This window comes from Mytilus edulis, chromosome 1, assembly GCF_963676685.1.
Source record: "Mytilus edulis chromosome 1, xbMytEdul2.2, whole genome shotgun sequence".
NCBI lineage: Eukaryota > Metazoa > Mollusca > Bivalvia > Mytilida > Mytilidae > Mytilus > Mytilus edulis.
The window spans coordinates 54,849,969-54,873,011 of record NC_092344.1 but is presented as its reverse complement, the minus strand read 5'-3'; the positions used below and the strand labels follow the sequence as shown (position 1 = coordinate 54,873,011).

General features: G+C 31.3%; 1 protein-coding gene across 1 annotated transcript; it reads right to left on the bottom strand.

Moving 5' to 3' along the window:
* Positions 1-973: 973 nt before the first annotated feature.
* LOC139514308 (gelsolin-like protein 2) lies at positions 974-22,707 on the bottom strand. The gene is made up of 14 exons (XM_071303380.1): positions 22,583-22,707; positions 19,485-19,516; positions 19,038-19,118; positions 17,250-17,323; positions 14,392-14,466; positions 13,265-13,336; positions 11,361-11,488; positions 9,700-9,808; positions 7,253-7,363; positions 6,219-6,308; positions 4,105-4,199; positions 3,167-3,245; positions 2,872-2,967; positions 974-1,187 (listed from the first exon to the last, which is right to left on the bottom strand). The coding sequence occupies exons 2-14, from the start codon at positions 19,486-19,488 to the stop codon at positions 1,092-1,094; spliced, it is 1,110 nt and encodes a 369-aa protein (XP_071159481.1). The 5' UTR covers positions 19,489-19,516; positions 22,583-22,707; the 3' UTR covers positions 974-1,091.
* Between the last annotated feature and the right edge of the window lie 336 nt (positions 22,708-23,043).

Genomic DNA, 23,043 nt, shown 5'->3' with positions numbered 1-23,043 from the left:
GTATTTTTTATTATTATTAAATTATATCAAAAGCTGTTTTGCTGGTGTGTTTTGTATATGCGACTTTTTGTGCTTCTTTTGGTTTTTATAACGTGACTTTGTACTTTTAAAGATCCCGTCATTATGTGTATGTTCTATTATGTGTCATTATGTTATCGTTCTATTACAAATTTGACAATACTTTGAACGACAAACGACAAAATTATTTTACTTGTGTAGTGGTATTAACCATATATGGATTCTTAAAAATTCTAAAGAACTTCTGGATAATTTTAAATATCGGTCTGTTTCTGAAATTTAATATAACATAACTTTTGATTTTTTAACCCTGCATACCACCATCCCCATGTGAAATTATAATTGTTTGAATATACATTGAACGACAAAATTTCTTCCTATGTGACTTTACATTTTCTGACGCCAAACACGCGTAACAATTAATGTGTTTTTCAATTTGATAGATGCTTTTTGTGTTTTTTTTTTTTTTTTGTAAATGTTTGTTTGTTTTGAGATTGTAACACAGTGATGACTGCTGTAACCATATTTTGACTATTTTACCGATTATATCTGTTTTGTTCACGCATCGTTGTAAATATAACGGAATTTGATGCGACTGTCATACAAGTGAGAGGTTTAGCGCTATAAAACCAGGTTCAATTAATTATTTATTGAAAATGCTTGTAGTGTACCAAGTCAGGCATCACAGTTGTCCATTCGTTTGATGTGTTTTTTCGTTTTATTTTGCCATTTGATTAGGGACTTTCCATTTTGAATTTTCCTCGGAGTTCAGTATTTTTGTCATTTTACTTTTTACAAACTTATTTTTTTTGTTATGCATTCTTAATCAAAACATTAGAAAAATTGCTATACCGGAATCAATCATATCAGGAAAAAAAATATGGCGTAAATCTTAGTGCATATACTATTCATTGAATTTCTTGTTCTGGTGTGAAAATAAAAATGACATCTCGTAACATGTTTTGTACAATTTATGAAACTGTGAAAGTACTATGATTATGTAAGGTAGGTAACTTTATTTTTCTTTTGACATATTGCAATCTTAGAACTGTTACAGAGTTGAATATCGTTATCTAAGCGGCTATAGCAGTTTGGAAAGCCTCGGTAGTTTTCCCTTCAGTAAGGCAGCTAACAGGAACTAATGGATGATCAGTTTTCTTTAAATAGTTCTGAAAAAAAATTAACTAGTTTAAATCAAGAAAGTAGGCTTTAGGGTGTATTCAGTCATGTATTCACGCATATCACATTAACAATCCAATTGATGAACCTTAAACGTTGTTTTTAAAAGTTTTTATTTATGTACTATTACGTAGTCATATGACATCATAAGGTAAATATAACTAGCAAATCATTAAACAGGCCATTCTTAATAACTTGTTATACAAGTAAAATTTAAAGTTAAGGAAATTTTGTTATTTTTTTGTGACATTTACAAATGTTAGATAAAACAAGTACATCTGCACACATGATTATTAAAAAACAAAGTATATTTAGCATTCAACACATTATTTCATTGTGATTTAATGATTGTCAATACAATTTATTAATATTGTGTTGTACTGATGGTATTATCAGTCACAAAAGTATTGTTTAAAAAATACATCCTACAAAGACTGCTATCAGGTTTTTTTTTATAAAGAAATACTAGATTAAGTGTGCATAGTAGGATTTAAAATCTGAATTTTAAATCACTTAGCGTATGTGCTCATGTCATCATGTCCGTTGTTCTTCTTCGCCAGTAAAATATTTGTATTTTGTTTGGATTATCAATCTTTGCAAGCGATTGATTAACCAATTCGACATAACATTGGAAGAAGGCAAACGCTTTTGGGTCATATAAAATTATATACATTAAACACGCCTACTCTCTTTAATTTGGATTATAATGCAATGCGTTTGGCAAATACTACCGTCGGGTTTGTTTGTATATTTTAAGTTTGCATGTTTTCTGCATAATTTGAATCATCACTGCTGTTTTAATTTGTTGAAAGCTGTACTATAGTTTAAATATTAAGGCTGTCAATACATGTAATTTGTTGCAATTTTGCACTTAACTTTGGTAGCGTTACTTTTGATACACTGGATTAGTCGCTAGTTTTATGGCATACCATTTCCATGGCACTCGTCGTAAGAAACATGCGTTAAAATATGCACACCGTTAAAGGGCAAAGCCACCTTGATTACATCTTTGTAGTTTAAACATTCATTTTAATTGTATGATAGCGTTATCTCCTGATTTGAAAGGTATATCTTATCTTGAACTGCCCCCTTTTTAAATGAACATTTATTTGTATGTCATCATATAACATTGTCATAGACACATGTACATTCACCTCAAAGAATTATAGTTCATATCATAAATTGTTGAAATGTAATTGGAAAAAAGTCCTGTGGCAGTGTCCTGCAAAATCTGATTATATGTAATGATCATAACGTGCATTATTGTGCTGTAGAAATGGTCTCAGCATTTTTAGTAAGTACATTCATAACAAATTCTGGATGTGAGAGTATGTTTGACGCTGAATGAAATTCAATGGTAATCAGGATTTTTTAACTACAGCTTGGAAACAACTGGTCTTTCAAAGTTTAAACATTGTCTGTATTATCTAAAATAACTTTTAAAAACTAGTGAAAAATTGTAACCAAGTCGACATTTGAATTGATCAACATGACCGTCTATTCCGGCCGTTCAAAATGGCAGTCATAAAATGCAGAAAAGTAACATCAGGACTGAATTGACAGAATATTCCACAAAAGTAAATGCATTTTTTTTAGAAAAAAAACTTCTTTCTAGCATTTGAAATCGTCATAGCAATAGTTTTCATTTTACTTTAATTATTTTTTTTCACTCACGTGCGCATATGTTATAGCATTTTTACGCTCAGCATATGTTGTAGAATTTCCAATCCAAACGAATAATTCCTTCTGTGTATCCAAAATAAACACATCCTGCAATGGTTGAAATTGATTGAAATACTGAAATTATTTTAGTCGACGACAAACTGTCCTTTGATAGGAATTAAGGAAATGAGCACACCTCAACGATTAACCGGAAATGGCAGCAGTTATATATCATAGTTTTGAAAAAATGACATTCAATTAAGCAGATAAATTGGTTCAATAATTTACTTTTTAACGTTGTACTTACATCTGATTTTAAGTCATTCTGTTCCATATGACCTGTCTTTTCTAAAGACATTGTCATTTGTCCGGATGCATCAGACAACCTAAAACATAAAAAAAAATGGATAGGAGAGAACTTCTTTGAAGTGTGGGTGCTTTCAAAACATATTCGTTCAATACCTAAATTGTATTTTTTTTTTGAGAATTTGCAAAAAATGATATTCTCTAGAAATTTTAAATGTATACGTGACAAACGGGTTTATGTTCTCATCCTATACATGTATTTTATGATGGTATGATATACTAAACGCATAACGGGAGGTATTGTACTTAATTTTCATATGACCATGACATAATCTTTCAATCAGTTTAACTGAGGTCTGAGGTCTGGAGCTGGCATGTCAGTAACTGCTAGTAGTCCTTTGTTAATTTACGTATAATTGCCATTTTGCTTAGTTTCTTTTGTTACCTATTCTGTCACCGAACTGGGACTTCTGTTAAACTGAACTTTACTGTGCGTATTGCTATGTGCATCCTTTATTTATTCTACATTGGATAGAGGTATTAAAGGGGTAGTGATCTCACAGACATGTTTAACCTCGCCGCATTTTTGCATCTCTCCCAAGCCAGGAGCCACTGGCCTTGGTTTATCATATATGCTTTTTTAATTGTAGTTCATTTATATTTTATGGAGTTGAGTATGCCCTTTTTCACAATGTAGTACACAATTTTATTTTGGGGGGAAGCTGAGGACGACCTCCCGATGCGGAATTTTCTCAATGCGTTGAAGACCCGTTGGTGGCCTTCGGCTGTTGTCTGCTCTTTGGTCGGGTTGTTGTCTCTTTGACATATTCCCAATTTTCATTCTCAATTTTACGTAATTGTCTATTTATAACATTTTAAAACAATATTTTCATTATGTCTCCTTCAATTTATTCTACGTCATGTGTGCCTTAAAGTTACCTATATAGTTCTTTTTCTGTTTTTGCTGACACAAAGTCTGAACTGCTGTCAAAGTCTTCTTCTTCTTCTTGATCTAACGCTTTGAAAAATTTGTGCTAGAATGTTGAAAAATAGTGTAATCTACATTAACTCCATAGGTTAAATAAAGTCAGATATTCATGTCCTGTAAAATGAGACACAATAAGCAAAACACATTACACAAGTCAAACACAGGTTTTAAAACTTTTTTAATAAAAAAAAATGCAAACCCATTACTAAGTACTGATACCACATGTGATTGGTACAAAGAAATAATCCCTTTCCCCGTCTGTAGAGTACAGAGCTAGAGGCAGCAAGTTCAAACACAAACAAGTTTTGTAAGAATGAATAAGATTAAGAACACATTAGTGATGGGAACATAATTCAAATTAAAAAAAATCAAAATCAAAATCCATTAAAAAAAAAAAAAAAAAGTGCTGTGTCATGCCAAAAGCATCCTCTGTTTTACTTTGTAGCCCGGATTTGTTTTTTTCGCAATCGATTCCTGACTTTCGAACAGCGGTGTACTGCTGTTGCCTTTATTTGTTTGATGATTCAGTTTCTAAATCAATAAGAAACATTATTACTTCTAAGAAAGCAAATTTGATTTTAAACTACACAATTCAAATTGTCCATAAATAATCTCAGTAACACCTTAATATTCTCTTTCTAAACGAACGTGTCTTTTACAATGAAATCGAAATCAAACGTGTTTTAATAAACATAAAAATTACAATTTATAAATTGCTTATGTACGAACCATTTAATACCGCAGTTCCACTAGGCCACGATCGCACTACGATCTGTGAAAAAAATGAAAATTTTGACGATCGTAGCGCGACCGTGCAGATCGCAGTAAGGTCGTAGTACGGTCGTGGTGAGGTCTTCAAGATTGTGGTCTTGGAGAAATCAGGTCGTAGTAGAAGCGTAGTGAGAGCGCAGTAGATCGTGATAAGATAGCAAAGGTCGCTGTACCATCGTAGCGAGAGCGTAGCGAAAGCGTGATTCTATTCGGATATACTTCGCTACGCTCTCACAGCGACGTTACTACGACCTCACTACGACCATCACGTTCTCATCGCGACCCATCTACGCTTCCACTACGACTATATCACGTTTACACCACGCTGTTCAAGACCATAGTACGATTCTAACACGCCCATGTCGTCCTCATCACGCTCTTCTTACGACCTTACTACGTTCATACTACGACAATCATGCACATTATAATTTTCACATGAAATACATAAAAGCTCTCTAGGTTTTGTTTGTATGTACATTTGTTTTGGACTTCTTGTCCTTTTATTCCAACGGTTCAACCATGCTCGACACATCTGTGTCATCCCTGTTATCGTTCACTAAAACATCATCATTTGAGAATGATGGACCATCAATAAATTGTGGTTGGATTTGTTGATCCGGTATCTCTACTGGATCATGATTCGTTACTATCAGATCTGCCTCTGCCTCTGCCTCTACCCCTACCACTACGCCCACGAGTTCTCGTAGATTTTTGTTGTATGACTACGTTGTTTCCGAGAAACTACGCATCAATGAGAAATAGAAGGAATGATACAGTATTTATATGGAACACGATGTTGACGATATATTACGGGAATGTAGTAAGATCTCAGTATATGAACGTGGTATGGTCGTGGTAAGAGCGTGGTATAATCGCAGTAAAAGAGTGGTAAGATCGTGTTGCAATCGGATAAACAGTGGTTTGGTCGTAGTGAGGACGTGATGAGCGTGGAAAGATCGAGACTATCGTAGTGAGGTCGCAGAATAAACGTGGTATAATCGTAGCGGGATCGTTGTAGAAGCGTAACGAGGACGTAGTAGCATCGTGAAAGCAACGAAACTTTACATTTTCATGCCGCTCATACCTCGACCTTACCACGATCTGAATTCATTTTAAATCGCGGTTAGCGTGGTGCGATCGTGGTCTAGTGGGACTGGGGCTTAAGCAGAGCAGATCAAGCTTCACCAGGAACGCCAAAACTTAAATATTTGAAAATGAAGGGTGTACAAATATTTGAATACCAAAGAGACTTTAAAAAGAAACATTATTAAGACAATAACAAATGGCTTCTCACCGTGTTTCGTGTTGTTAATTCTTCCAGTATTTCTGTTTCAGTCCTCTTCCCACTTCTCTCATCTTTTAATGAATTAACATACTGCAAACCCTGAAATTCGAACATTTTGTGTTGATTTTTCAAGATTCATTTCTTAAAAGATTGTCAACTTTATAATTCCTAAGGAACAATTCAAAACCATAGCGCAATTTACGAATAAGATAAACTTATCCCCTTGCAACTTATAGTTTTTCTTAAACTTCATACATTTTTTTTTGTAAACGAAATCAAGCATAAAGAATAGAAATAAACCGTCCATTTTCAGGAAACTATAATAATTTCTAAACAGTTATTTACGATCACATTTCTGTGAAAATCGATCTTTAAAAGATATGTTTATCTCCAAACTTACTTTAAGCGAGAACACATTATATATACATATGAATTGATTCTAGTTTTGATAAAACATGATTTACCTTTAGTACCCACAGGAAGTATATTTGCTACATATGGACAAAAATACCTCACATTTACCGATCCGCAACTGACGATGTCTTACTATAATAACGTATAAGTATCTACTTATTTCTAATAGGAATCTCACAGGAGTAAAGTATAGTCGAGCAGTTTATTTATTTGGCAGGAGTTGGGTGGTGTTTTTTCGACTTACATATATATCAAAACATATGTTATATCTTAGGTTGTAAAATAACCGGTTGTATCTAAATGCCTAAATATTGCTATTTGTTGTTTATATTTATCATTTCTGTAAATTTTAAGAGACTTTTTTCCATTTCAGATGAATCAATTCACGCTATTTTCTTACTTCAGCGGATACGTTCAATATTGATTAGAAAATTGAGTGATACAACATACAAGCACATGTATGTTTTAACTAATCAAGGAATATATTGGTTATAGACTTTAGTTTCGGTATGCTTCACCATTTTCGCTGCTGAAAATGATCGTTTTCAAGGACAATAAAGTAAAACATTGATATTGTACACTTTAATGTTAGTAACCTTTCATTGTGTGAATGTAATGCATTATAATACCTTAATTTTTTCGTCCTTGTTGCAACCTTTACCATACCAAAGAAAAATTTTAGCGCCCATATCGAGAATGAACACATCTGTAGAATCTATGTTGCTTCTTTTTCTTGAAACCTGTAATGCATTAAAATGTTTATAAGAATTTTTTGAAAAACTAAAACATAATGAATTATAATTTTGAACAGATTCTTTAAATGGTATAAAAGATCTAAAATCGAAGAATATTGGATTAATTGTATTTTTTTTTTCACGTGAAAGTTAAGACACTATAAATAGTGAGAGAGAAAAAACTTCATGGTTTATCTACTGACAATAATTTAGATTTAACAAATAGATAATAATAGATGTCTTATGTAATATAAAATAAAATAAACGTATTGCAAAACATACCGAAGTTTTTGTGTTGATAACTTATTCAGCGAATAAAAAACTGTTACATTTACCAAATAGATTTTTATATTCATATATGCATAAATTGCTTGATAATTGCTCGTGCATGTTTATGACTTACGGACTTCATTTACAGGGATTGCTCCGAAAACTGGTCCAAAAATACCTATGAGGAGAAGGACAAACATTGACACGACATAAGATTTACGGATACGTTTAATGCAAGAATTGGTTGACAAATAAAATCCTTCGAAGACTCTTTTCAAAAGTAATCAAATGTTTCAGCGATCTTAGATATTTAGTCATCTGATCGATAATCTTATTAATTGCTTCCGATTCTATTATTCTATAAGGTAACATTGAGTGTAAATTTGCATGTGGGTGATGCATGCATAGCATGTGATGCACACCCTTTCGGTGTACCCAGTTTCGCTCTTATTGGAAAATGCGATATTCTCAGTTTTTGTTTGCAATCTTTATTTGTCTTTTCCTAGTGTTTCGCGAGATTTTAACATAGATAAACTACTGTAACCTTAATTCCGTGGATAAAACAAATGTGTAAATCTGCCTATTTATTGTGTAATAGAATTAGATTTGTTTAATACTTTCAGTTTATTATAAAACTGTGCATTATGTGATTAAAATGTCTTCGACCTCTATGCGTGAAAATTAACAAATTGAAATGAAATCGTATTCTTATTTGGCGTCTTACCATATATCCACAATATTAGATGATAGTTAAAATTAGCAGATATGGACACTGGACATTCAATAGAAGTATATTCAAAAATAAGACGGAGTAAGCATCTACAAACTGAAGAGATGAATATCAACGGTTTGAAAATTACAAATGTTTTTCAAACAAATTTTAGAAAATGATTTTCAAAAACCTGGTCCATGAAAAGTTATCAAAGGTACCAGGATTATAATTTAATACGCCAGACGCACGTTTCGTCTACATACGACTCATCAGTGACGCTCAGACCAAAATAGTTATAATGCCAAACAAGTACAAAGTTAAAGACCATTGCGGACCAAATATTCCCAAAAGTTGTGCCAAATACGGCTAAGGTAATCTATTCCTGGGATAAGAAAAAGTTTGGTAAACAAAAAATTTATAAAAATGACCGTATAATTGATATTCATGCCAACACCGAAGTGCTGACTACTGGGCTGGTTATACCCTTGGAGACGAAATGTCCACCAGCACTGGCATCGACCAAGTGGCGTAATTGAATATCAAAGGTATCATAAAACAACACATAGTTTTTGTGTGACATATGTGTTATATGACTTTGTAGTAACTTTTTCATAACTGTTTAGTTTTCATAAAGATTTGTAGGTTCGTTGACGTTACTATATACATTTGATGTTCTGGTAAGAAAATGAGAAAGTTAAATATCTTCTTTACTTATCAGTCTCAAAAGAAGTGGAAGGCTTAGTGTTCTTTTTTAAACAGACATTAGAACAGAAGACAGGGAACTCTTGATTTATTAAGATAAAGATTCAAATTGAAATTCTTTATCAACTTTAATAATTTTTTAATAAATATATAAATAGATTGTTTTGGTTTTTACTTGTATACGTTTTATTTGATGATTTGGTTTTTACTTGTATATGTTTTATGGAATGTTTTGATTTTTACTTTATATGTTTTATCGGATATGTTTTCTTGAGGTTTGGTAAATTTGTGTATGTTTCCATTGATACAATGTTCATATGTTATATTTTTGTATGTAACTACCATAAATCTTTTTTCAAATTATTTATATGAGAATGCAATTATAGTATATTGTATTATATTTGCTGACCAACTGATTTTCGCTTAAATTAAAGTTTTATATTTTATGCTGTCACGCTTTGTTAGCTTAAATGTGTTTTATTAGTGTATTTCAATCTTTTATCATCATTTTCGTCGCCTGTTGAAACCTTTCAGATTTTTCCTTAACATCGGTTTGTTTTTCCCCTCTTCTGTTTTCGAATGATGGTAAGAAATAAAAGAGCGACCGCAAATTACTATACTACTTTTTTTAAGTTATGATGAGAAGAATATGATATACCTCTTTTACTGATACTCCATATTTGTCTCCATGGAAATGAAATAATCTTGGTTTGTATTCATCTTCTTTGACATGGTTGAAACCACTTTCCGCACCACCATGTAAATATCTATCGAAGTGTTAATATTAATTTAATCTATAATCCACCACGCCTATTATATTTGCTATTTATTGGTTTGTTATCATTACGAAGTTTGTTTCGTTTTTGAGTCAAAGTAAGAACTGCCATAATCAAAATATTTTCTACGTTGCTGTAACAAGTAGCAAAAAATAAATAAACAGATGTTTGAAACAAAACAAAAATGGACATGGTCTTTTTGATAACACTTTTTTCAATTAGTGTAATCATTGAAGATCATTGAATCACAATACAGATCCGCGTTCGTCAATTTACATTTTTGTTTCTTAGGCAAGCATTGTTTTATTGTATACACATACCATTATCATGATGTTCATATTGGAATTTGTTTTAATTACACAAGATAACTTATAATTCTCCTATTTTTGTTTCTTGTGGCTGTATAACATTCTTCAGTACATTTGATCATGGTTGTGATTTAAAGAGATAACAAATAAATTAGTTCAAACTATCTCATTTGAAGCTCACATACAGTTTTTCACTATAAACACAGTTGGAATTATTTTAACACAAAAATTAATTGCATAACTAAAATTTTCCTAATTAAAAAATATCTACACGTAACTGATAAATAACTCCATTTATAAAAGTTTAATTTAGTTTTGTCAAAGTTAGGTACATATATTTCTGGATTGCAGGTTAATAATTCAAAATCATTTGAATCTGTTATAATGCGAACTCTAATGTGGCTCTTACCTGGATTTTGATAACGTATGTGTATGTCAACATTAAAAGGAATAACAAATTTTAGGACTGATTAGCCCACAAAAAATGATTCTGATACCGGTAAAACGACGAATTATATAGTGTTTTTTTTATATCTATAAGAAAATCAAACAGACCTGTTAGATCGTAATGTTTGCAGTAGCACAGGCGTGTCTGTCTATTGTTTTTATACCGGGTCAAATGACCACCGAAAGTCTTTGGATGTCATCTCTAATGATAATTAAATGGCTTCTAGTCTTAAATACGCACGAAATGAATAATATGCAATATGATAAGTACATTAATCTTTAATTAATTCTTTCGAACTTTTTGGTAAAATACGAAAAGATACAGTTTATTGCTATTTTTGGTTTGTTCATGTAATAAAACATTAAAAATCAAAGTTTTTTTAATTTTTAATTGTTGAAAGTTCTTTTAAGTTATACAGTTCTTACGGTTTCTACGTAGTTTAATATTTCATGATATCAAATATCTAGTCTTTAGCGTTCATAATGCAGGCCCATGCATGCGCTTCAGTGACATGTAATTTTCCTTTACACGAACTAGATCTCCGACTGCAATGTTTACATCAAGAGGAAACTTCGGCCAAAGATGACACTGTACAAGCCAATCACAATTTAAAAATTAATGCTTAACCTAGTAGAATAATTTGATGTCATAAAAAAAAAGACTATAGAAATGTATTATCAGTGTATAAGAATGTTCCCAATATTAGAACCTTCATATTCAAAGAGGTGTATCAGAAATGACACGTGGGGCATTATATAATGATTGAATAGTTAGGAGTTTAACTCACGTGATTGTATCAAAGTAAGATCTAAAAAGTTTTGATTCATGGCCTTGAACTTCCCTGTACTGAATTGGGATATCATCTAAATATGTGTCTAATTCTACTGTTTTATATGCAGCAGTCCCATATTCATCCTGTAAAGTTCAATTTGAAAATAAATTATTGAGAATTCGAGAATTAAAAAAAAGTATAGTTCAAGCCTTTTTCAAAGTTCAGAACAAAGTATAGTTTTTTTCCAAGTTGATACGATATTCAAAGCTTGTATTTCATATCATGATTACTTTGATATAGGGTTTCTGCTCACACCAAGAGTTCCAAGGGATAAAGTTGAAATCTATTTAAGCGCTTTAGAGGGAACAGACGCACACGTCTTAATTCCTTTTGAAGGAGATCAAAGGACTCTAATGTTTGTTTGTTGGTTTTATGATACGTCATTTTCATCTGCTGCATTTAATATAATTTGTTTATATCTGTTTTAACTATTCGATAAGTTTGTCTGACAGGTCAAAGTATTCATTTCAAAAAGATAAACTAGAGGCTCTTAAGAGCCTGTGTCGCTCACATTGGTCTATGTGCATACATGTATTAAACAAAGCACACAGATAGATGCATGTTGTGTTTTGATGATGGTGATGTGTTTGTAGATCTTACTTTACTGAACATTCTTGCTACTTAAAATTTTCTCTATCTATAATAAACTTAATTTACAGAGGAAAACTTTTAAGAAAAATTTACTAAAATTTACCAAATTAATGAAAATTGTTAAAATGTGACTATAAAGGACAATAACTCATTAAGGGGTCAACTGACCATTTTTGTCATGTTAACTTATTTGTAGATCTTATTTTGCTGAACATTATTGCTGTTTACAGTTTATTTCTATCTATAATAGTATTCAAAAACCAAAAACGGTAAAATTTCTTTAAAAATTACCAACTGGGGACAGTAACCCAACAACCCGTTGTCCAATTCATCTAAAAATTTCAGGGCAGATGAATATTGACTTGATAAACAATTGAATCCCTCGACAGATTTGCTCTAAATGCTTTGATTTCAGAGTTATAAGCCAAAATCTACATTTTACTCTATGTTCTATTTTTAGCCATGGCGGCCATCTTGGTTGGTTGGCTGGGTCACCCCACGCATTTTTTAAACAAGATAACCTAATAATGATTGTGGCTAAGTTTTGTTACATTTGGCCCAGTAGTTTCAGAGGAGAAGATTTTTGTAAAAAATTACAAAAGTTTACATAAAATTATAAAAAAAAGACTATAAAAATCCTTAAGGGGTCAACTGACCATTTTGGTCATGTTTGACTTATTTGTAGATCTGACTTTGCTGAACATTATTGCTGTTTACAGTTTATTTCTATCTATAATAGTATTCAAGATAATAACCAAAAACGGCAAAATTTCCTTAAAATTACCAATTCAGGGGCAGCAACCCAACGACCGGAGTCATCTGAAAATTTCAGGACAGATAGATCATGACCTGATAAAAACAATTTTACCCCTTTGTCAGATTTGCTCGAAATGCTTTGGTTTCTGGGTTATAAGCCAAAATCTATATTTTACCCCTATGTTCTATTTTTAGCCATGGCGGCCATCTTGGTTGGTTGCCCGGGTCACCGGACATATTTTTAAAATTAGTTACTCCAATGATGATTGTGGCCAAGTTTGGTTAAATTTGGTCCAGTAGTTTCAAAGGAGAAGATTTTTGTAAAAGTTAACGACGACGACGGACGACGGACGCCAAGTGATGAGAAAAGCTCACTTGGCTCTTTGGACCAGGTCAGCTAAAAAGGAGTTTTTAGAATAAAAAATCATGATAAAGCTTTTACATTGAACATTTAGAAAGCACTACATAAATAAATATATGAAAGAGTAATAGTAAAAAAGGATAAAACTTACAGATGTGCTATATTTGCCAATCCAAAAATGTACATCATAAAGGAAATGTTCAGTTTCTTCTTTTTCATATGTCTGGAAGAAATATTAAATATAATATATGTCAAGATACCTTGCTGGAAATAAAGTTCACCAGACAAACTCTTCGTCTACTTGTATACAGAAGAATGGTCACTAGAATCAGTTGGAAAACATAAAACAAATCCGGGTAACAAACTAACACAGAGGGAAACACATAAATTATAACAGGAAAATAAAGTAACAACAGAAACACTGAAGTGCAACGAAACGAAAACTAAACGCCAGCAAACATGGCACCACTTGTTGGAACTTTGGATCCTCAATGCTCCTCAACTTTGTTCTTGTTTGGCTTTATAAATATTTTGATATGAGCGTCACTGATGAGTCTGATGTAGACGAAACGCGCGTCTGGCATACTAAATAATAATCCTTGTACCTTTGATAACTATTTACACCACTGGGTCGATGCCACTGCTGGTGGACGTTTCGTCCCCGAGGGTATCACCAGCCCAGTAGTCAACATTTCGTTGTTGACATGAATATCAATAATGTGGTCATTTTTATAAATTTCCTGTTTACAAAACTTTGAATTTTACGAAAAACTAAGGATTTTCTTATCCCAGGCATAGATTACCTTAGTCGTATTTGGCACCACTTTTTGGAATTTTGGATCCTCAATGCTCTTCAACTTTGTTCTTGTTTGGCTTTATAAATATTTTGATATGAGCGTCAGTGTGATGTAGACGAAACGCGCGTCTGGCGTACTAAATTATAATCCTGGTACCTTTGATAACTAATTAGATAACAAGTGTGGTTCAAATTTGATATGAAGATTCAAAAGGGGGGTAAAATGAAAAGCTAATTGATAACGAACGTCAAATCATGACAATATCTTATATAGGCACTGACGACCATTATTTATTTCATGTATCCAAAACTCAAAACCTCCAATCTATTCCGTGAAAATAATGAATTAATGTCTTTTCGGGACAACTTTGCATTTGGATTAGCATTGCTGATGGTTTAATATCATTGCAGTTATTGTTACAGTTTCATGCAACAAAATATGACTTTATAAAATTAAATCATAAAACGAATAGTATACTTGCATTTAGTATTATATAAGAATCCCCATCAAAGAATTTTCCATGATCTTTCTCCGGCCATTGTATTACTTGGAATTTCTGAAGCATAAAGTAAAGATAAGAAACAGTCAATAAATCTAAATCTTTCTGAAAGTAACTTTCATATGTTGAATTATAATGAAATAGCTTATGAATTCAAATCTCGAATGTAGAAAAATTTACATCGCCTTACCGAATAAGCAGTGGTGTTCTGTCCAAATGAATGCTGTACGCACTCGCTGTATTATTAATTTTTTTTCTCAGACTTTCAAACTTTATTAATCAAACTCAGACGCAGTAACTGCGCTACAGGAGCATCAATTATATATAGTATACTATAAATACAGATGACAGAATGAGTATAGAAATTATCTTACATGTATATATTAAACAATATGATTTCAAGTTATTTGAACTTACACAAATGTATTATATATACAAAGTAAATATAGATAGCATTACCGTATATATATATATTATAAGTATTAACACATATTTCAAAGGTAATACAGAAGTTCATGCGTCAACTATGTTTTGAGTGTACTCGATTCGGTTACAGTACGTCACGTCACCACGTGTAAATAGAGTGTTGTGTTATGGAATGTAAATAAATATGTCATCCGAGTACTAGATCATGAGAGTACTGTGACCTTTCAGTTTGACTCTATAAGAGTTTTACAATCTTTTGGAGGAACCATGATAGGTGATTAAGAACTTGTGTATTACCTATATTCAACATTTTATTCATTTTTGACTCACTGGGTACATTAACAAAGTAACCCATTATATAATTAGTTCGACTATCTTTCAATTCATTACAGCAGAAAATATAATGGAATTCATTTCCAACAACTTGTTTACAGAGATTGCACAATCTTTCATTCCTTGGTATACCAGCCCATGTCTCTATGGGAAATTTGAGATTGTATGTTCTCAGTTTACATATATAGTTTCTATTTACAGGATTTAACCGTAAAAGATAATCTTCTAATTCAAACTCTGTCTAAAATTTAGAATAATATTCACCTCGTGAAGAATAAGCCACATCTGAAAACCACTTTAATATAAATTGATCGTGCAATCTCTGTCTTACAACATTTTTTATAAATTCAGGATTTACATATTCTTGATTATTCCATATTTCACTATACCCCGTTTCATCAAATATGGACTAATATAATTAATCCAGAGCATATTTCTATTGCCATTTTCATTTAATTTGAACAGTAATTTGTACATTTTACCAGATAATTTGTCTGTATTTCCAAACTAGTTTGTTCCAGAAACACAGCATCTTTAATTTTATCTGTATTTCTAAAGGGTATCGCCCGAGTTTTCCATACACCATAAAAGTAGGTGTACTTGATCTAATTCCTAATATTTTCTTACAAAACTGTAAGTGTATTTTGTCTATGATGTTCTTATTTTCAAAACCCCAAATCTCAGATGAATATGTCAATATAGGAGACACCAATACATCAAAACGTTTTAGTTGCAAATCTAGGTACAAAAACATGTATACTAATATTACGAATTTTCGTGTACAATGAGTATAGTGATTTCTGTAATTGTTCCAAAAGTGTTTTTCTTGCTTTACAAAAATTACCATTATAATTAAACAAAATATCTAAATAGTTATAATCATCCGGCTGAAATTTTTTTTACCAAATATTTCGAAATCATAGTCGACAGTACACTTTCTCTTAAAGAAAATTACAACTTTTGCTTTTAATACATTAACTTTGAGTTTCCATAAGTTACAATAATTTTCAAACACATTAAGTGCTTGTTTTAATTCCTGTGGTGATTCTGCAAATATAACAGTATCGTCTGCATATAGTAATACAAATAGTTTCATATATATACCAAGGTTCTCAAAACTTAAAGAGCTTAGAGGGTCAAGACTGATTTCACAATTTTCACATAGATATTTCTTCTAAGTCGTTTAAATAAACAGCGATAAGATATAGAGATAAATTCTCCCCTTTTCTAACACCAATATCACATGTAAAAAATTATGATGAGGTAAATACGTGGTTAAATGGCTTTCAAAAACCTGATCTTTTTAAGTCAACAACCGAAATCAGTACAATATTTTTGAATGTTTTAACTACATGTTTATTACTGAAACAAAAGACTGCTACGGTTTTGTTCTATAAATCACATGTTTTATAGAAAATAATGCATTCAAAATCAACCATATTAAAATGATAAAATAAATTGAACAGAATCTTTTATGTTTTCAAAAACAAACAAAAAATAAATGTTAAGTTAAACTATCAATAGTAACAGCTATAACATAAGTGATACACTAATGATCGTTGATATATTTATTTCAAAGATCACTTTAACAAAAAAAAAAGTCATATCCTTAAAGTTATTTATTGAGTCAATCGGCAATTGTATTATAATTTTGTGTTTAGCTATTTGACGAGAAATGTGTACTACTTAACTGACAAAATTTGTGTATGATTATTTTAAAATTATATTTCCTTATGATTTTAGCTTGGTGACCTTTTATTTAGATGAACAATTTGCAATAGAACTAATATGGAATATTTTTTGATATTTTACCTCTTTGATAAGTTATCGTCTTTATTTCGTCGACTTTTAATGGAAAAAGTGAAATTGCAAGCTGTATATTTTTTTGTCTTATTTTTATTTCTTTTTGATGCAATGTTTCTGACAATACTTATTTTGTACTGGTATGTAATGAACATGATATGATGATTCAGTAATGAATTTTACTTGACTGTGTAATTATGATATTTCACTGGAACTAATGTAAAAAACAACAACCGTTTTAAACACCGTTAAATAAAAATGTGTATCGGTACACATACCACAATTCTCCAAATTTGTATCCCTGGCTTTAAACCAGCCTTTTTCCAGGCTGGTTCCTTCTCTGCAGAAGATTCTGAAATAGAAACGAAGTATTTCTCATATGAATCGTAACATTTGAATTATTTAGACATACATGTATTTGTATGGAGAAGTAGTAATACTGATTAGTTTGAAAGTCATTTTAAATTCTTATTTTCAATATCCTCGAGTGTGATACGCATGTTTGAGATATTATTATGATAGCACACTTGCAATAACTATTATTTTGATACAGTTGATAATCATTACCTGATAGAACTTTGATTCTGCTAACAATAAAGGTTCTAATTAATTCAAGGCACTGCACCCTAAGATGTTAACGGTGTTCTTACGTATATATGAATTTCTTTCCCCAGTAAAAGATTTCCTTTGTCGATTTTGATTTGGCTCTTTATCTGTTTAAGTCGAGTGCCACCAATCAGGAGAAGTATAATGTAGGCATGTCTTTATTCTGACTATACAGAATATCAGAAACCTCTATGTTTTTGTTTTTTGTCAATTTTATTATCAGTGTCGCTCAAATACAACCAAGGCCACATCAATTCAGAATACAACAGCTCTGATTACCAAAATTTCCAAAGAGATATTCTAAATTATGCTTACTTTTTAAAGGATTTCCTAACAAGAAAATATATCGAAAATGACCGTTACTAAATTGTTTTTTGTAGAGCAGAAGCTATCACTAGTTGGCTGCGACAATTTCTAGAAAGAGACCCAAAAGTCGTCAGAAATACCAGATTTATGAAAATCCTACGCTAAACGATTTTCGTCTGCTTCAATGCCGCGCAATTAAAAACGTTTGAAGAGAAAATGAATGAAAGATAACGGAAGAGTATTGAAACCAAAATAATGAATAAAAGTTTTCAAACATCTGGATTGAACGCCATGTATTCTTTGCAAAAAACAGAAAAAAAGCATTTTATCATTTTATCACCAGAAAAATATTGAAAATGGTTCACATAATATATATAATATTTTATGTTTTAATTTTTAATTTAAGGTGGTGACAAACAGAAAACACAAATTCCAAACGAATAAGGAAAGACAAGTCCACAGCAGAATTAAGATTGGAAAACTTAATCAGTACTAAAAATTGTGGAGTTTCTGGACTAAATAGATTTATTATATGAAGCCGATCATGCTACACTAATGTGGATTGTAGCATATGTTTTGATCTTCTATGGGTTGATTATGAAATAAAACAATTACTATAGAATCTTCTATAACACTTTTCCTGTCATATAGCGTCATTCTTTGCTAAAACACAATGTGAGTGTGTAAAATTGCATGTCCAAGTTTGCGGAAGAAATAATCACAAAAACTCGTTGTTATGATTAGTTTTAGCCTTTTATTTTGACATTTGATAAGGGAATTTTCGCTTGAAATTTCCTCGGAATTCGGTATTTGAGTTATTCTACTTTGTTCTAAACAATAGAGATAGGAAGCATTCCAATTGTAAACAATCTGATATTTTCTTTTTCATTTTCTTAGACTGCACTTGGTAAATGAAAAAAGTTCTTACATTTGAGTAATCAACAGAATCTTCAAGACAATCTACGATGAAAACCCCGCGTTTCAAATTATTGACTTGATAAACATTATGAAAACAACAACAAACATTGTAGAAGTAAAATTAAGCATCAATGTGCAGGTTAATTGAGGAAGTCCCTTATATTTGTATTCTTTATATAGATCGAGAAACCTTTCTGTTTTTCTAATATTGCATTTAAAAAAATGCAAGCACTTACTTTTTATATCTTTTTCTGTATCAGAACCAAATAAAGCCAAGTTAGAATCCTTCCAGTCGTACTGTTTAGGTTTCACCAAAGCTGACACATTGAAAAATTAGTATATTTTAACTTGTGACAATATATTATTCAAAACTATGGGGAACGAAACATTAAGCTATTTACTACATATGTACATTACCTTGAATGTAATCACACAAAAACTGTTTGAATAACTAAAAATGCTAGTATTGAAGAATATATTTCAGGCGAAAGAAAAAAAATATTTTCAATTAAGAGCAGTATTAATTCTCATCAAAAATATGTAGCAAATTATTTTGGATCAATTTGTATCACAATAAAAACAAACATAAACATCTTCTTTCCTTAACTGTTGTTGTTTGATTGTAGTTATATTTACTTTTATGAATATATGAGTAATAAAACTTTGAGGTTAATAGTACCTACCCATTTTGTATGTGCCTTCTTATTCTTGAAATCTGGAATAATAATAGAACCTTTGGGTGTTTGAGAGGTTATTTCTTGTTTTGTAGCATGTCTCATGTAAATGTATAACGAAGCATAAAATAACAAAACAAACTAAGAATGTGTCTCAAATATACGGATGCTCCACTCGCACTATCATTTTCAGTGTTCAGTGGACCGTGAAATTGGGATAAAAACTCTAATTTGGCATTAAAATTAGAAAGATCATACAATAGGGAACATGTTTACTAAGTTTCAAGTTGGTTGGACTTCAACTTCATTAAAATCTACCTTGACAAAAAACTTTAGCCTGAAGCGGGACGAACGGACGGACGGTACGACGAACGGACGAACGAACGGACCCACAGACTAGAAAACATGATGCCCCTCTACTATCGTAGGTGGGGCATAAAAAGAAGTGACCACTCAGTAATCGTACTCTCTTGATTTTTTGATCGACTAATGATATGACTTCTTCTTCAGTCATATCATTTGTACGTAAAACTGGAACATTCTGCTGTTATTATTTCTCATTTCGGACGCATGAAATTTATAAATATTTTTTTTCTAGCACTCGGTCGATACCGCAGGTTGTGCACAATCGCCCCCTAGAGTGCCATTAGTACAGTAGTCAGTTCTTCGCTTCGGTACCGACATGATTTATAACAAATCTTTTTTAAAATTGTAAGGGTTCTTTTCCCTCGTGCAAAGTTGACATAGAGAGATTTGGATATATCAAAGAGCTTTTTTGGTCCAAGCTTTTCGAATGTTACGGTTATTATAAATCCTCGGCTTTCAAAAAATCTGCTTTGAGCTTTCCCTGATAAAACGAATCAAGAAAAACTCTTCGGATACATGAAATTGATAAAGTGCAGTTTTCATGTTTTACAGCATTGGGTCGATACCGATGTTAATATTCAATAAAGGACTTCGATCGTTTGGGCATGATTGATTTATTATTGAAAATAAAGCGACACATATTTCATGCAGGAAAAGACCAAGCTTAAACATTTAAGCTTGTGCAAAATAAAAAAAGTTTGTAACATAGATGAAATATCGGTCTTGATCCTGTGATACTAAATAACTTTTATTGGAAAACAAGGGAACATCGGGCAGTTTGAAAGAATATCGCTTGTATTTCAAATGTTTCTCTAATGAGTGATATAATTTCGATTGGCTATGTGTGCTTTATTTTCACCTTATTATTATAAATAAAAAGTAAACATCTAAGTATGTAAATTAAACTGCTGGGTCATTATCTCACAGGCCTTAACGATACAATTTTCCAAGAAGTAGACATTCCATGCATTACATATCGAGTATTAAGATTACATAGTTATTTAATGATTTCTTGGTACAAAGTTTGTGTTGGAATGTAATAGATTTTTCGAAAACTGGTAAAATTAAATGCTACCCATATATTTGTCATATGACCTAATTTAGATTTCCAGGAAATTACCTACAATGCATTGCATTAACTGTTCGCCGAAAACATTTATGTCAAATGTTTTTCAGTATTCGTAATATTTTTGAAATCATGACTCTTGTCATAATGTATTGTGTTTAGCTGTATTAACGACAGCATTTATGGACATTTTCGATATTGTAACCCTTGTATAACGAGGATAATAGTTGACAAGTTGATATTAAGTAGTTGAAGCAATCAACGAAATGATAGAGAAACAGTTGCAATACAAGGGATGTCAGACTGCACTCAACATAAAATACAAGGGATGTCAGACTCCACTCAACATGAAATACAAGGGATGTCATACTGCACTCAACATGAAATACAAGGGATGTCAGATTGCACTCAGCACTCAACATTCCATTGTTTTACAATAGAGTATCTTTGTATTGTCACAAGAGCAAGGCCGGCAGAAAATACCGGTACTTCATATATGTTACAGGTCCTCAAATATTGATACAATTGTTTAAAAAAAAGTATTTCAGAACCACCCAATTTTTCTATATTTTTTTTAATTTTTGTCTTCACCTGAGAAACTAAAAAAACATGAAACATTTGCCCCTGAACATTCAATAACAAATCAACCATAGTAACCAACTACTTAAATATAACGATGAATCGCTGCGCATATGCAATATGCCTTAAAGATAAAAAAAAAATCAAAACAAAATCAAGAAGCAGACAATACGTGTTAGATTATGTAACTAGTGTTTCTTTAACACATCGAGTATTGAAATCATTTATTCGATTTCAAGGTTTTTTACATGCAGTACTTAATCTAAAAATGAACGAAATCTATTTTTTAAAAGAAAATTTTGTATTTCATTAAAATCTTCCAAAATGAACGAACTACTATGGAGTTATTATCTTCCTAACTCTAGTTCACCGTATGTAGTGAACTTAAGAGGTTATCATCTATCGATTTGAAAGAAGCAACAATTGTGACAATTATTAATTAACTAATTAGAACGCATGGACAGTATATAAAAAAAAATCTCTATCAGCTTTTGCGAGTACTCCATGATTGTAACTTGATCCCAAAGTAAATTAGCTGCGAAAGTTTTCGATTTACGATCAATAAATGCTTTTTTGGTCGATTATACGTTAAGGCTGATAACGAATAATAAAAAACGTTCACAGAGGACTTTATTTAGTATAATGCATGCATTAATTTAATATTTTCTATAACATTATAATCTCCAAAACATATGACTTTCAATACCTTAACTTTAGTTATTGCGTGTGAATATAATAAAATTCTGAAACAAATTATGTTACAAGGTTTTCATTTGACACTTGCAATTGAGTTATAATTCGTTAATTGATAAACTTAAGTTATATCTGTAATACTTATATGTCATGTTAATTAATTTAGATTAGACTCAAAGTTACCTACCATATACATTGATTATTTGTTCATAAAAATCGACATTTATTTGTTAGGGGATACGATATATAAAGTATAAGAAAGGTAAAAAGTAAATAGATTAACAAAATTATAAGATAATTTTATAAAGGTGTCACATAATCTCGATTTCTGGAAATTAAAATGTAATTTCAGCATATTCTCAATGCACAGTTAAACCTTAAAAACTATATTCAAAATACTTACATGTTTTTCTCCCTTCAAAAATTGGAATACTAGCTCAATATAGAATTGACTGTTTTTCAAATTACTATCAACAATGATTAAATTATTCCGATCATTGGATCATAATGTAATACTTATTTGATCACATGGCGAATCACTAGTTTCAAAAAGCATTACGAAGAACTGTGATTGGTTTACTTACCTTACATGGATTTTCTTGGAATTTGATAATAATAGCAACTCAAACAGTAATCGTTTGACTAAGAAAATAACTAAAGCGTTAAGAAGACTATTTGTTATCAAGAAATTACATGTTTATTAAATGATCAATATTGTTTAGTGATCTGTGGTACATAACATATTTCTAGTTTCTCAAACGTAGGGCAGATGCTGACAATGATTATATTTTTTCTTCGGGAATCTTTGCCTAAATAAAAACCCGTAATCATAAAAGGTGTGGTACAATAGCTACACCTTTGTTT